We start from the raw sequence: 16,726 nt of genomic DNA, 5'->3' as shown, positions 1-16,726 counted from the left end.
TCCTGTCAAAGCTGAGAAATCAACTCATTGAACTGCAAGTAGGCAGCTTCCCATGGCAACTGCAAAAATTCTGTGCAGGATCCAAGTTTTCATTTAAATTTTCAAAAAATTACTTACTTTCAGTCCACTAAATATATTAATGTAAACCCGTCTCATTCAGCCTGCAGCAGAGACACTACTGCTGCTATTGCTCAATGGTTCAGCAAATTCTGACCATTCCAGTAGTTTTCCAACTGCAGCCTGAGTGGACCACAGTTGTCTACAGACAATGGAACAGAAGCAAATGAGCTAGATTTATTGTATGGGATAATTTCTTTCCACTTAGAGAATTTAAAAAGATCTAGAAATTCTTTGTTTTTTGTTAATGTCCAAGAGAAACTGTATTAGCTAAGCCTTTCTATTGATTATCTTTGCTTTCATGGTAAGAGACATTTAATAACATCTTTTTCACACTACCAGGTTTTCTTTTTTCCCTGTCCTTTAAATTTCATAACTGGAGCAACAAGGAATTTTCTCCTAGCTGTCTTCTTTCTACCCTGTATGCTTTGGGGAATATTTCGTATGAGGTCTCTTTACACCTTCCTTGAATATAGAAAGTTAAATCTCTATGGAAGAGGCTCCAGACATCAGTAGCAACTTTTCATTGCTGTTCTGGACCTACATCTAGTCTTTGCTGTAAGTTTTGCTCACCACATCCATCTTAGCTTCAGTATTTAAAAAGTTGAAAAAAATGCTGCTCAAAGAACTTGAGCATAACATTCTTTCTACAAGACCCTCACAGGTTTATCATAAAGAGGTATCTGTTCTGATGATAACACAAGTCTCCCCAGTTGGCAATCAACAGCAAATTCTACAACCAGAGCAGACAGATGTAGATGTCTCTGTATGTTTAAAATGGGTATCTACTTTGCAATTTTCTACTTTGATAGAAGCCTCAACTGCTAATGATAACATAAATACTTGGTCTACACAAGTTAAGAAAGTGAATGATGAACCTGATGATGGATTTTGCCTATCCTGATACAGTATTTAAAGTACTCTGAAAAGCTTTTATAAGCACCTCTACACTTGTTTTGGCTTAAACCAACAAAAATACACTTAATAAGCATACTTCACAGGTTTTATTTGTTAGTGGTAAAAAAGTATCTAGCTTGTCCAATCATAATCAAATGCAATCTAAAGTCCTTTATCTCAGTCAAAATAATACAATTCTAGAAACAAACTGCTAAATAAACTGAACTACTGAGACATCTGTGCTTCAGTTGTTTTATCAGCATTTTTGAAACAAACAAACCTGACATACAGGTTACTATGTAGAACTGCAGTGAACCTACTGTTTCCTAGCTACAGCTTCTAGAAACTTGTGCTACAATCCCAACTTGAGAAATGTGTCAAATATATGCATTATTGAAAAGTTGTTCTCACTACTTCCCCCTTACCCCCAATCTGCAATCTAATTAAGATTTGAGTAGGAAATAGTGGAAACCACTCACTATTTGCATCAGCAAATGATGAAACAGGAACGAGGGGACCAGTTTTGCAGATTCTCTTAGCTCTTATGAACTCCTGTTTAAAAGTTTTGTCCAAAAGCACTTGCCTCTTAGTCAACAGCTCAGAGCAAAGGCAACAACTAGTTTGGACAAAATAAGCTGTTGCTGACAAAGGTATTATTACTTCTAATGAGAGACTCTCTGTCCAAACTACTACTTCAATTGATGAAAGTTAGTGCAGTAAATATTCTAGATCATGAACTGAAACAGTTGATGATCAGACATGCTTTCTAAACTACCTCTGCTTAGAATTGTTTGAATTTGGAATTAAAGTTAACATGCTTTAGTTATAGCACCAGGGCCTGCCTGTCAGACACTATAGAGGGGGGACAACCAAAAATAAAACCATTTAATCACCAGTTCCTAAAAAATCATTGCCAGATCTAGTGACTGTATACATTGACACAAAACTAAGGTTCACTCTAAAGAGATGCATTAAGTACTGTATCCATTAAACACAACCATACTTAAACCAGGAACCAGACGAGGTCTCAGTAATTCAGTAATGTACCATCAGCAGACCGACAAGAGATGACAGTATCAAACCAGAAAAATCTCCTACAAAACACCTGTTCATGTAGTTTCACATAAACTCAAGCTTAACATGTCAGATCATCTAGCTGTAGTACTCTGAAGGAAAGTTTGGACACACAAAAATACACTGTACCATGCTTCACTTCTTTGATACCACTAAGTTTGTATTAGATTAAAAAAATAAGTTCAGGGATAAAACAAACCAAAGGTTTAGTAATAGGATTCTGGCTATTTCCATCATTAGATCATTGCTCCAAAAGTTAACAAGCTGAGTAAAGAATAAAAGTCATCACCATCCAATCTGCACTTAGTTGTTAGTTCTGAATTAAAGCATTTTCAGTTATGCTAAGAGCCCCCAAATCAACATCTGTATTAAAATCCTTCAGTACACGTTGTCCAAAGAATGCACAGGAAGTGACTGTTTTCCTTCTAGAAGAACAGTAGGCGCCAGCTACTGTGTTTCAGTTTCAATTTATGCCAGCATGATATTTTGACCTTTATGCATGATCTGAAAAACTAACAATAATTAAAAAACCCCACACAATAATAAACATGAGTTCTCAAAGTTAATGTTCATGATAATATGAGAAGATAAACAGGAAGATGAGTATATCTTCCAAAAATTACTAGTATAGTTTAAAAATAATAATGAATTTAAATGTCATAATTGGGGCTTAGCATCATAAGCATGACTTACTTTTCTAGAAACTGAGCAAAGGATATATCCAAGGCAAGATCAAATGTTCTGCCAAAGTAATCAAGTTTAGTTTCTAACCAGGTTTTCACATAAGATTAATAGGCATTGAGTTTAGATTTTATTCACACAGCAATACATAAAAAAGAAACATCAAAAGCAGTATGAGTTCTAGAAGTTTTGTGCCTTAACACAGATCTTTGTTGACATGCTGAAGCAGCTGATGATTAGAATTATACAAAAAACAAAACATGTAAAACAAGTAAAAAACTTCATCAGAAAAGTTATTTTAAAAACCATTTTAAAAATGCTGCTTTCTAAGGAGCATATACTTTAAAAAAGCACACACTACACAGAATGACTATGTAAGCCAACTATATACACTTGATGTATTCATCTTCACTGTTAATACTTCCATTGAAACTTACAATATCGATACTGCACTTTTCAAATGTAAATAATCCATCTATGACAGTTATGCTATTTTCCTTAGATTTCACCAGGAATTACATATACTAAAGCATTTTCAACAGTAATGTACTAACTTGTAACAAGAACTGCACTGTATTTCATGTTCTACTCCAACTAATGGAACATACTTAGTAACTTAACAGTCAATACATTTAATTTCAATCTCCAAGACAAATTTAAGTAATAGACAATTAATGCTTTATTACCAGCCAAATTCAAGTTTTTTAAACAATGTTAAATATCCATCCCTTTAGCCAAGGAAGAGTTAATACTATTACTGAAGTTAGTGAGAAGTCAGCAATCCAAGAAATAAAGGTTCTCGCAAACACCTCACTTAAAAGCAAAGGATCCTGTGATTTATTTCATGGCATACACAGAAATGCAGATCTGAGCTCACAGGAACTCTCCTGACCCGTCTTTTTCATAGAAACTTCCTCCTGATTGCATTACCTTAATCAAGTATTGGAAGTGTTTCTGAGCAAATATAATGATCCTTTTTCAACATTTATTGCCCACAGTATTTGTGTTCATAGCATCACTAACAAACCAGTTTAGAAAAGATATGCTGATGGTAACTGTTCTATGGACAGTTCTCTCTTTTGTCTCAAATGGCATTCCAGCTCATCTTTCCTCCTTAAAGCTAGTCACTAATTTATAGGCAACAAGTATCTTAAAAAGCAAGTTCATAAATTACTGGAGTTTGGTGAAAGTATCAGTCATTCAACAATAATTATCAAGGCTTGATCTTAGCTTATAAAAAGCTTTGAGCACACAATTATGTTTTATAAACTGAGTCCATAATTAGATACACATTAGAATATTCTTTGAACTTTGGCTGCAAGTACGATACACACATCTCCTGAATACCTTTCTAGTGATGTTTTTGTCTGTTCAGCTTATTAACCACTGCATGCAATTACTCTATTGATTTTCAAAGTGTAGCTGAAGGCTAAGTAAAATGATTTCACCATTTCCCTTTTGGCCTGCAACCAGTGAGGAAGGCAGCAAGGTACATAAGTATAGACAAAAAATACTCTAATTCTTCTTGCAGCAAAATAGTTACCAAAAATTATTTCTTTGGAGAAATGCAATAACCCTTGGCATGTTATGTACTGGACTGAATTAAGGAATTACACTGCATAAAAAAGACTAATATAGACTGTAAAAACAGACATAGTGCTAAAAAGCACCAAACCCCAAGTCCTGCATGTTACTTCAAAGCCATATTCATATGCATTATGAGTTTACAAGGCCGTATTTCTCTCCCTTCCCACTCCCTTCATCAGGATTTTAACTCTGTTCAGGATAACACCAAGTTATTTGCTGTCCTTTTCTTTGTTAAAAACCAAAACAAACAAAAAACCAAAACAAAAAACAAAACAAACCCAAACAGCCAAAAAAACCATCAAACCCCTCAAAACGCATGCAGGAGCATTCCAGTCAAATTGATAATTAAGACAACAACTGTAACTTATTAAAACTGATTGTTTTCCAAGTCAGAGATCTATAGATCATCACTGTGTCAGACACAAACACAGATATTGGTCCATTAAACATTTAAAGGAAACTATTGTTCCCCTCCCCATTCCTGGCATGTGATTGCAGAATTTGCCATTGGTGGTCACAATCAACATAGGTTTTAGTATCAATTTGCAGTAAAAAGAAAGGAGCTGATAGCATATCCAGTATCCCAAAAAAATTTCGAACTCTTTTTAAGATGAACTGTGTTAATTTGTACCTACTGTCCTCATAACAAGCTAAAGCAGAAAAATATTTAATTGTTCAAAACTGCTGAAACTGCAACTTGTAAGCAAAACAATTGTTATATAACAGACTGGTCAGTTATCAGCACTTATTAATTCCAGTTAATGCTTTTGTCCTAGTAACAGAAGATCTGTCTACATAAATGACAACTGCCTCTTTCCACAGAATTGTATTGGCTGGTCAACACAAGACTCAATGTGAAGCTTTTGCTGGGGGTGAGAAAGAAAAATTAAAAACAACAGTACAAACCTTCCACTTTGGAAGTGTGCAAATTAGGTACAAAGAAGTAACTTTGTTCACACTTTTGTTGGGATGCATATTCAGAAGCTCAAACAAGCATAAACACAAGCCATAAAAAGCCTGCTATGAACACTCATCTAGGGATGCATAAAAAAACATGTATATGTGACTTAAGCAATACAATTTTAGACATCCCCTAGGTTTTTGTATCTTTCCTAATTTCCTCTTCTGACCTGTCATCTACACCTTCAAAATGCCTTTCAGTCTCATAAAAATTCTTGGACTTCAGAATCCTGCATTTCTGAGTCTACTATGTTCTGCTTAAACTTGGGTAGAATATTTGACCTTTCAGTCCGATACTTTAACAGCTAAGCATAGGCTCCTTCAGAATAAGCATATAGAAATTGTTTGGTCTATTGTGAACTGTCCAAGGGATTCCTTATTTATATATTTTCACACTGCTGCAAGATCTATTTATTCAGTATTTTTACTTCTGTGGCCTGCATGACTCACCAATTCCATGGTACCTAAGTCAACATTCAATGCATATCCTTCACAACTAACACAACTTTCCACATATTGTTCCATATGGAGACAGGATACAAACCACTGCAGAGCTGTTCTCTTGGACTTTTAGAAAGCTTAGCTCATCTTCCATATGCCTTCCTGTTGAAATCAACATTAACTGAATTGGAAGACAAGAGCTAGGCTTGAAAAACAAGCATTTAGTAAAGACAAAACAGATACAAGAGGGAAAACTGAAGTTAGAATAAGGAGGGTGGAAAGAAAAGGAGCAGTACTAGAGGTAAATATTTTCCTCACACCATTGAATTCTCTGCTTGTTATTCATAACCTATTCCTAACTTTGTGCTGTCATACTTAGTAAAGCATATGCTAGAGACCACAAAGTCAGATAAAACAGGACATATTCATAGCAGGGATAAAATTCACTTCAATTTAGGGAATGGAATGCATTAGTAAAACTTTCAGCAACAAAAATTTTAATCCAGTATCTTATTAAAAATCTTATTTTGATCACCTTGTCTCTACTTTTTGCAGCAGACACCAGTTACACAGCAGACAAATCAGCATGACAAGAACAGCCCAAACAGAAACAAATAAGGAAGTACTTAATTTTTTATTTAGGCATAAAGAAGTCAAACATGACTCACATACTTAGGCAATTTCTTAAAGCCACCAGGAGTTTCAGAGTACAGAAGCCAACTGAATGAATAAAACTACGATAGGCCTGACAACAACAGCTCAGAAAGATTCTACTACATTTAGCAGTTCCAGATTCATGATCAGTCTTATGAACTCCATTTACATTTCAGATGAAAATAGCTTCAGAATCAGTTATATCTGTATGTCTACAAAACAGAGAGATTTGAGAAATCTGGGATGTTCATTCAGCCAGCAAGTCATGGATTCTACCACAATGCCAGGTTTATAGGTTAGTTTTTCACTCCACGCTGTTCCTATGAACTATATAAAAAACTGATGCACAAATCAATAATATTTTTGAGCACTTCTTTGCCACATAGTCTCAGACTTTTTCAGATCAGACTGAGGAAATTAATTAGCCATGCTGAAAAGGTGTTTTTCATCAGCCTCATGCACCTTATTGTACTCACTACTAAACAGCAGCTTCCACGCTGAAAGTTTATCTAGTACATTCATGGCATTTTAGTTAATAATAACTTTGCCATGAATATAGAACCTGCTAGCAGCAAGTTACAATAGCAACTGTCTTGTTTCATAAAAGAAAGATTTAGGTCATCATGTTCAAATTTACAAAATGTAAATTGAACACCAAGTTTAAGTAATACTAAGCAGTAAAATAAACTCTATCTTTAGCAATCACACTCTAACACACTCAACAGTAACCATGATGAAAATAATAGAAGGCCTAGAACACTCTAGATAAAGAAAAACCCACATAGAACAAGTATCAGCATAACACTGATGTGTTACAATGTAGAGATATCCAAGAGGCTCCACAGGGGATAAACTCAGTCCAGCGGCTCCCAGGCCAGTGCTAACTCTGATATGCTCCTGGACAAACTACTGAGATAATACTCATGCTTACCTGTAAACCAGCAAGGTTTTCAGACTGTCACTTAAGAGCAAGAAAACTGTTTCCAAACCAGAGACAATCCAATGTAGCCATAATAATGAAGTACAGTTCAGCATGCAACATAGTGATACAAGGTGAACTCCAGCATATCCATGGTATGGTTAATCTGTAACTCAAGTAATCCACCCATTTATAATGACCAGGTAAGTGTTTGTTTTCATTTAATTTGTTCCTGAAGAAGATATTCCAATAGACACTCAAAAAAATATAGATTAGCCCTCAAAAGTTAAAGCTATTTATTTTTCCATTCTAATGATTCTTTTCCCAGATATGTTTTAAGTCTTCTCTTTTTCACATTTAGACCTTAACTATATGCCTGACTGCTACCCCTTTTTCAAAAAGATATTTCTAAAATGTGTTTTTTGTTTTAGTCTCTCCAAGGTAGCTTTGCAGTACTTGCATTTTCCTCATTTATCAAGACATGTATTCAAACATCATTATATCCCCAAATCTGCAAGACTGTAGTATCACAATTTTGTGAAGGATGCATATAGGTAGTTGCTGGTTTTTGGCTGAGATATTGAAGGTCTTCTAAGGATTTGATTTTGTTTATTTTGGTTGTTTGTTTTGTTATTTTAAAAAAGACTCCACACCAGAAATGCCTACTAGGCAAGCATAGCATACATATACTTTCTAAAAAACATTTGTTTCACAGCCTACTATCACTTCAGCCTCCCAGTCCTCTCGGTAATAAAAATCTGGTGCTTCCAGTTTGGTTGACTGCCCTATCTTATAGTATTAGGTAAATTGATTCACCGAACATAACTATAAGCAGTGGTATGTTTTGGAAGCAACGATATAGGGGATGATTACAGCAGCTCAGTGAGGAATTCTCAGTTAAACTATGGGAGATGACATTACTCTAGAACAAACGTCTACTGTAACCTCTTTCTTACAAATCCAAGTTTATCTTGCCAAAAAATTTGTGCCTAGTGACTGAACAGGAATTATACTTAGCCTGAGAAATCTACTGCTGACTGCAAACATTACATGTACATGTTGACAGAAGTCTTTTCAAGCAATTGTAAAAGCTTATCTCGTTCTACTGAGGAATGAGGATAAAGAAAAGGAAGAAGAGTAAACACCATTAATGTTAAACAGTTCTGCAGGTTTAATATACCCTGCTCTTCTTCTAACTAGTACTTTTTAACACACTGTTCCCTCTGTCAAGGGAAACAGATTTCCCTAACCTGCATGAGTCCTCCCCACTCACTTAACTGCATATTTCTTAGATCTGTTACCATGAAAGTTTCTGCTTTCTGGTGGAATTCTAAAAATTTGAGTGGATGTATGTGGGAAGAGTGCAGAATTCCTTCAATCCCTTCAATTCCTGCAGACACCTCTGAAGCCAACAAATGCTGGGTGTATTCAAAAGGAAGACACCAAAGAAAGATGCAGTAAAAACTACTTTTTAATCTAGTAATCATAAAAAATACATTACACCATACTTAAATGCTAGCATAACACACTAACTACAGTAATTAAGTAGAAATTAACACCTACTATAAAGAAAACATTGACATGAGTACAAGTTGAGAGATGTAGAGACTAATAAAATGCTTCTTACAAAAATGAAAGAAGTTTTACAGGAATATTCAAACTATACAAACAATCTTTCACATTTTTATGAAGTAGAAGCCAACAACACCTTCCAAATGCGGAGACTTGCAGCACTAAGATCTCTTTGGCTAAGCAGCAAACCAGTATCATCTGGCATTTCTATGTTTCATTGCCGCACTCCAGAACTACCCATTTCTGTGAAAGATTCTTTCTGAAGAAAGTATCTTCAGGAGAATGCAAGATCTCTCTACATAGAAATACATACAATGCAAATGGAGACTCTTCATTCTGCCTCTGTATTCTTTCTTTGTACAAGAACTGTTGAAGCGGCAGAAACTTTCTGTACTTAAACAGGATAAACCATGTCATTGAAAAGAAAGTTTTTCACATTAAACTTTAAGTTTCACCTGCTGTTGGAATCAAAGTCTGAGGGCCAATAAACTACCTTCCTCTTGGTACCTACTAACCAAATCTGAGATGACAAAAAGATATTCTAATGACTTCAAAAACACAACCTCCAGAGCTTATTGCACACAAATGAAGAAAACCCATGATTGATAATCAGAGTTGAACTCTTATGACCTGACTGATTACATCAGTTTATACTCTTATTTTTAACCTGTCCATGGTCATCTAGTTAGCATTTCAAGCTCTGCCATTCAGATATGAAGCAAAATCAGAGGTCAAACCCTTCATGCTGTAATTGGCAGCACACATGATTATAGTTAAAAGCTAATAGTTAAAAAACTAATTCACTGTTTCCAGTGAATTAGTGGGGAGACAAAACTAGAACAAAACAAAAAACAAAAAAAACCCACAACCAACAAATGAGAAGCTGGAAATCAAAAGCTTCAGGAAGACAGACAAGAAAAAGTTTTATGAAGATGCAGACTGTAAGATAGATAAGACTGTCTCCCACATTAAAAGGAGAGGAAATTTCTACTACTGCAAAGTTTATATAAAGTAAAATTCCTGAACATTATATCATACTCGAAACAGGAAAGCAGTGGGGAGCAGAAGCCATACAACTGATAAGGAAGACAGTCAAAAGAAAACAAGCAGCACAGAAAAGATTTTCTGAGAACTGTAACTATCAAAGCATAGTTTGCCCTCACATATTTCATTAACTTAGGAATCAAGAATGTGAAGTTCCAACTGAGGCTTCTCATACCATCAGAGGATTTAGAGTTCTCTCACTCCCTCAATGCACATTTCCTGTTGTGCAGTAAAACGTAAGCTCATTCTTGTACTCTTTTATTCCTTGAAGGTACCTCCCTCTACGTCATTTTGTTTCACAAAACCCACCAGCATCTGTACTCCTGTAAAACTTAACAAAAATTAGCAATGAAAAATAACAAACCATTAGGAAGGAAGAAGGTCCATCAAAACTTGCTTATATAAGCTTTGTTTCCCCAGGAAACCAGGCTAAGGGTTTACTAGCCCACAATCTGTCAAGCAAACATAATGGACTGAAAAGAAAACATGAGACTTCTTGTGTTACTGACAAGTAGGATGTCTAACAGCTGATGACAGAAAGCATATTTGCAAGTGGGGGAAAATAATGAACAATTTTTGCTCACAAATAAGCAGAAAATTCCAACAGTTTATTAATCTTCTACATTAGAAGTAGTTCTAAAATAGTAAGATTGTTCAAGGATTGTAGGCTTCTTTTACTGTAATCATCTAACCACAGACAGTATCTCTCTTTTACAGGTTAAAGAGACTGAAGTGCATCATCTCACTGCACTGATGAGGTAGAACCTCATCAGTACAGTGAGATGATGCACTTCAGTCTCTTTACTATAGCATCATCCAAGCTGCCTCAAGCCTATTTCAATAGCAGATGGAACTAACTATTTGACTTTTTTTTGCTGCAGTGGATGGAGTGATCACATAAATCCATTTGCTACAGGAGTTTCAGTGCCATTCAGGAAGGGTGGAAATAAAAAAAATAAAAAATAAATTAAAAAAAAAAAAAAAAAAAAAAAAGCTTTGTTAGTAGTATTGCAGCGATCTTGTAGATATAAACTGACTCTAGGTGGCTACTGCCAAAGTTTTTGCCTCAGCAATAGATACACAAGGATTCACTAATTGCTGGTGTGCAGTGAGCTCTCTATAGATATATATGGAATTCCTGTAAAAGCTGTAGAAAGAAAAACTAAATCTGTTGCTGAAACACTCTGGAGGCTCCCAAACCTGAGAAGAAATAAGACACATCAGCATAATATCCAACATAGACATAGGTACAGGACCATTAACAAACAGCTCAAGTGGGGTAATTACATTATTCCCATTTATTAACTGTAGCACTTTACAGACAGAGCATGTGAGTGCACAGCCACTTGGATGCGAAGTCCAGTAGCTCAGCTGAAGCTCTCAGAGGGGACTATTCAAGCTAAGCTGTTGGACTTTGTACTAAAGCAGCTGGAAGTACTTGCATGCATTTCTTTTTTCCAAGAGCACTACAAGTTTGCATAACTTTCAACCAGTTGACAACTGGAGTAGGAAGAACTTAAATCATCACAGCAAGATATGTCAGCATGGGTCAAGCTCCCAAAGACAATCATTAACTATTCAGAGATCTAAGTAGTTCTAGCTAAATTACACGTAAACCTCTGTTCTGATATAATAGCTTCTAGACAACATGTGAACACTAAGGATTCACTAAAGCAGGATATTGCCCTTATGTATGGGCAATTTTCCCACAAACCTCATTGACAACTCAAGGCAAATGAGGGCAGAATCCAGCCTCCAAATACTACAATGTACCTGAAGACCTTTCACCCATTACACAGATGTCTACTCTTCCTGTAGCACTCACTCTAACTAGATATCAAAATACACCACAGAAGATTAATTCACTAAGCCTCAACACACCCAGTAGCTTAGCATCACCCTATTAAGGATGAGCCCTGAGGCATAAGAGGAAGGATAACCAAACCAAGGCCACACATATGCATATACACACACGATTAGCGGGGCAGGAATAAGGATATTGGCTGTCAATTCAGAAAGTTTCACGTACTGACCTACAACAAACTTCACCAGCATGCACGAGGGTCGACTGGGGGGCAGAGGAGCAGGAGGAGTGTAGGGCTGCCAGTGAGAAAAGGAAGAAACCCATGAAGCGAAAGGGCCTCAAGGGGGGGAGGGGAAGCGTGCCCTACCGCCTGGACCCTCACGGCCGCGGAAAGTTCCCAGAGTCTGTCCCCTGGCAGGTCGCGGTTCCCGCCACCCCCACAGCCCCGCCCGACCGAGCCCCGAACGCAGGGCCCTGAGGAGGGTTCCGGGCACATCCCTCCCCCCTCAGCTCACAGCGCCGCCTCGCCCATCCCAGGCCTTCGCCGCTTCCTACCTTGGCCACATAATCCTTCACCTCATCCAAGTCTCCATTTTTGAGGGCCCACATGAATTCCTTGTCAGACATCGCGGTCGCCTAGCACAGACGCGGGCAGGCGAGGCGGTGAGGGGCCAGCAGCACCTCCACGGAGCGAGGGCGGCGGCACGGAGGGCAGGAGCCCCTCCCCCGGCTGGCGGCCGCTCTCTCGCTGCCTGCCGGCGGGCGGTTGGGCGGGGCGGTGGCAGTTAGGGCGGTTGTGGCTCGGGGACAGAAGGAAGCACAGGAGAAGCCGCCTGACTGAAGGGAAAAGCGGTTTACTTGCGCGCAGCGCTTCCGCTTCCGGTTTCCATTCAGCTCCCCTCCCCCGCCCACCGAGATCCCCTACCCACCCCACCGAGACACCCACGCGCGACCGGGGGCCGCGGGGCGCATGCGCCGCCCGCGGATTGCCGCCGAATTAACTTTGCGCATGCGCATGCCGAAAGCGTCCCTCCGTTCCCGGAGATACCGCGGGCGGGGAGAAGCGGAGCGGCGCATGCGCTCTAAATTCCCGCGGCCTCGCCCAGCCGGCGGCCCCGCCCCCGGTTGCCCGAGGGTTGCCATAGTGACGCGGCCTGCGGCGGGCCCCGACAACCGTCTCGCCGCTGAGCCTGCCCTGGGAAACTCAGCCTGGGGCAGGCCTGCGCTTACCTCACCCAGTGCCAGGGACCCTGCGGAAGATGTGCGTGGGGCGTTGCGTCTCTGTCCGGGACGCTGCAGCGTGCCCGGGGCGCAACAGGCCGCGTTGGGCTCCGGGAGACGGCGGGTTGCTGGCTCCTGCATCTCAACCGGCTGAGGAACTGCGTGTTTAAGTATCTGTTCCCACTGAGCTGTTCTACAAAACCCGAGGCACCGAACATGCTGTGAATAATTATCATAATGCTTCCAAAACATGAGCGGGGAGACATAAAAGGAAGTGTGTGATAATTAATTAATGCGTTGGCACACGGATTGCATCTGGTTTTTGAAACCACATGCTCTGCTTATGGAACGAGCAGCCTGTTGTGTGAATCATGCTTGACTGTTGAACAGGCAGCCGCTCTTCCTAACCCCCTGTGGCAAGCAGCATCCTGAGCAGCCTTGGAGCTGGAGCTGCTCTCTGGGCCTGGACCCAGCCTGGCAAAGGAATCAAAACGTACAGATGCTGTTTAAGGGCAGCAATGCTCTTATTAATGAGAAACCGGGGGCATTCCACCCTATAACAGAAGATTTGAGGCATCATACAGCTCATGATTTTTCTCTGGTTTTTTTGCCTTTCTAAATTATTCAAGTGCTGCATTTATGTAGGGCTTTACAGATTCTTGTCAAGGATTGCATGGTATTTAAATGAAATAGCTAGAATGTTCATTTCCAAGAAATAAAAGCCTGTACCATTTCAAGTTGGATCAATTATTAATTTTATTTATAAAATGAGAGGCTTTAGAACACATGATTTTGTCCTTGTTCTTTCTAATGCTGTTAAATAAAAAAGAAAAAACTCTGAAAGGCAAACTGTCAAGTGTCCTTGCATTGTTTCATAAATGCTCCCAGTACATGCATAAATACAACATTTTCAGTGCTTATTTTTCAGTCTACAGAAATGGTAAACAAGTTTGTATTTTTTAATGAACTAAATCCATTTTTTTTTTCTTTTTTAGGAAGACTAAATAATTCTGAGTTAATAAGTCTGGTGAAAATGTATTTAAAATTCTGGATACTTACTCAGATATTTGAATTTGCATCAAGGAAACAAGTTGTGACTGCATTTTTAAAATTGTTGCTGGACACTTTTCTTGCTGTATTTGTACTCACTAGCCTGTGAATTCTAATATTTCAATTTTAGGAATGATTTGCCTGTGTTATCCTTACTCCTAGCTCATCACTGAAGCAAAAGAAAGAAAACCACAAAAACTTTCAAGCTTCCCTGTTCCTCTACAAGTTCTGTTACCTAAAGTACATGGTTTACTCGGATATTTCTCCCCTTCTACCTGATACATGCCTTTTCTGGAGGTACATTTATCTGTGAGCTTCAAGCCCTGATTCTAAATGGCTTCTGTCTGCTTAGTGATGAATTGTGGATCTCTCAGGATGCATCCAGATATAAAAATCCATACTTAATACCATTGTCTCACAGTGGGATGCTCTCATATATGCCTTAAAAGAAGCATGTGCTGTTTTACCCCTCTTCTTTTTACTTCTTTTGAGTTTAGTTCCAGCTCCTAGAAGTCTGTCTGCATGTAAGGACCTAGACATATTATCAGAAAAAAAAAAAAGGTGGAAGAAATGCATGTTAATAAATGTTTAACAAAGGAATTTCTGAAATAGATTTTTTTTTCTTTTGAAAGTACTATAAAGTTACAAATACTTGAAAAAAAATGCAATACTAAACATACAATGTCTGTGAGACCTGGGTTTGATTGTAATGCTTAAAATCAGAACTGCTTTTACACTTCTCTATGCTTACCTTATCTTTCTTGTAAGCAGTAGTAGCATCACTTTCCATTTGTCCTTTCTTTAACCATACTACCCAAAGATCTAGGACAGCTGCAAATTTGTTGTTTAGAGAATTAGTTTTTTGTTGAGAGGGAGTCATAACCATGAGCTGTAGAGTTTACATTGGCTTCTCAGATATAAGTCTTCACCTGGTGACATTCTCCACTTCAGCATTTTAGTCACATCAGTAAAAGTTTCAACACAACATGGAAGTCGCACTCCAGAAGATTTAAAAGAGACCTCTAAACAAAGTGCTATTTGTATTTTGATAAAGATAAGATCCAAATGTATTGTTGTTCAGCCTGGAGAAGAGAAGGCTCCGGGGAGACCTTATTGCAGCCTTTCAGTGTGTAAAAGGAGCCTATCAGAAAGATGGGGACAGACTTTTTGACAGGGCCTGTTGTGACAGGACAAGGGGTAATGGTTTTAAACTAAAAGAGGGGAGATTCAGGCTAGGCATGAGGAAGAAGTTTTTTACAATGAGGGTGGTGAAACACTGGCCCAGGTTGCCCAAAGAGGTGGCAGATGCCCCATCCCTGGAGACATTCAAGGCCAGGCTGGACGGGGCTCTGAGCAACCTGGTCTAGTTGAAGATGTCCCTGCTCATGGCAGGAGAGTTCGACGAAATGACCTTTGAAGGTCCCTTCTAACCCAAACTATTCTATGATTCTGTGATTATCTCAGTCAGCATAGCATACCTTTCTTTGTATGTTCTCAATGAATCTGTGCTTCATTTTCTGATTAAAAACTGGTTATTTCTATTCTGCATCCTCCAGAAAATTTGAGAAGCAGCGTGAGATGCATTTCCCCATGAATAGCTGGAGGAGCCAGGGAATGATAATGAGTTATAAGGTGTGGGAAGACTGCTAGATCAATGAACAGTGCTTTCTCCAGCCCAGTTATTCCCATTGAGATGAAATTCATCTGTCTACTTACTGGTTAAACCCTGTTTTGACCACCTGCATCACTACTGAACTGTCCCATAGATGCATCCTCCTCTGCTGACCAGAGCTTCACTTCCACAAGTGAATCTCACATACCGAAAACAAACATAATTTTTTGCATATATCTTCATATATTTCCCCACATACTTTTGCGTATAAATGTAGTTTTGTGTTTATCTGTTTCAACAAATAAATCGTAATTCATTGTTCTATTCAGTTGTACAATGTTACTATTATATAATGCATATGCTTATATAAATCATAAATGCAGCACACAAATAATCTAGAATACAAGATGATCCAATGAATTTAGCTATCCAAAATTAAAAAGAAAAAGAACAACGTAAAAAACCAAGAAAGATACTTAAATATATACTGATGCCCTTGCAGGTTTTATTTAAAAACGCATGTTTGATCTTGTATATACTAAATTCCCCTTGTGTAATGCCTAGCAATTCATACACAACAGCTGTTAGTTCAACAACAATAGCCAAGCAGTAATATTATATAAAATATCACCATACAGATTGCAGTCTATTGAGAAGAAAATAATAAAGTTAACAGAAAATAGCAGGCTGGATGAAGTTATGGAATTGAGATCTAGGAATGACAGGTGAAAACTATAGAATTGATTTGCTTTCTGTTTGTTATTTGGTCACAGTTATATTATTTGATGCAATTTGTCTGCTGTGGAGATTGCCAGAGAAGAAATGCTAGTCTTTTCCCCTTACTTTTGAATCCAGCAATGAATTTACTTCATTTTAGCCATAGAAGTTTTGGGTTTTGGTCCATGCATCTCAAACTTTATTGTACAGGATATGAAAGACAAGTAGACAAGTATCTTCTCTCTCTGAGTTCTTTCTTTAGCTGTGTGAATCTTTAGTGAAATAGTTTAGTATTTGTTGAGATTACTGCAAATAAATTTCGTCCTAACCTTTAGAAAATCTGTGTAAATATTTGAAAAGTATATCTATATATATA

The 16,726-nt window shown here is 38.2% G+C and overlaps 1 protein-coding gene across 1 annotated transcript in view; it reads right to left on the bottom strand.

Annotated features, from left to right (window-relative positions):
• MTPN (myotrophin) overlaps nt 1–12,716 on the bottom strand; it is a 41,917-nt gene extending 29,201 nt beyond the window's left edge. The window contains exon 1 of the mRNA XM_065038832.1: nt 12,306–12,716. Within this exon, the coding sequence (XP_064894904.1) occupies nt 12,306–12,377 (72 nt within the window). The 5' untranslated portion in view covers nt 12,378–12,716. The remainder of the gene's footprint in view (nt 1–12,305) is intronic.
• Nucleotides 12,717–16,726: the final 4,010 nt, after the last annotated feature.

The sequence above is a fragment of the Columba livia genome, chromosome 1, assembly GCF_036013475.1.
Source record: "Columba livia isolate bColLiv1 breed racing homer chromosome 1, bColLiv1.pat.W.v2, whole genome shotgun sequence".
NCBI lineage: Eukaryota > Metazoa > Chordata > Aves > Columbiformes > Columbidae > Columba > Columba livia.
The sequence above is the reverse complement of the archived record's forward strand: the minus strand, read 5'-3'. Positions and strand labels throughout refer to the sequence as shown.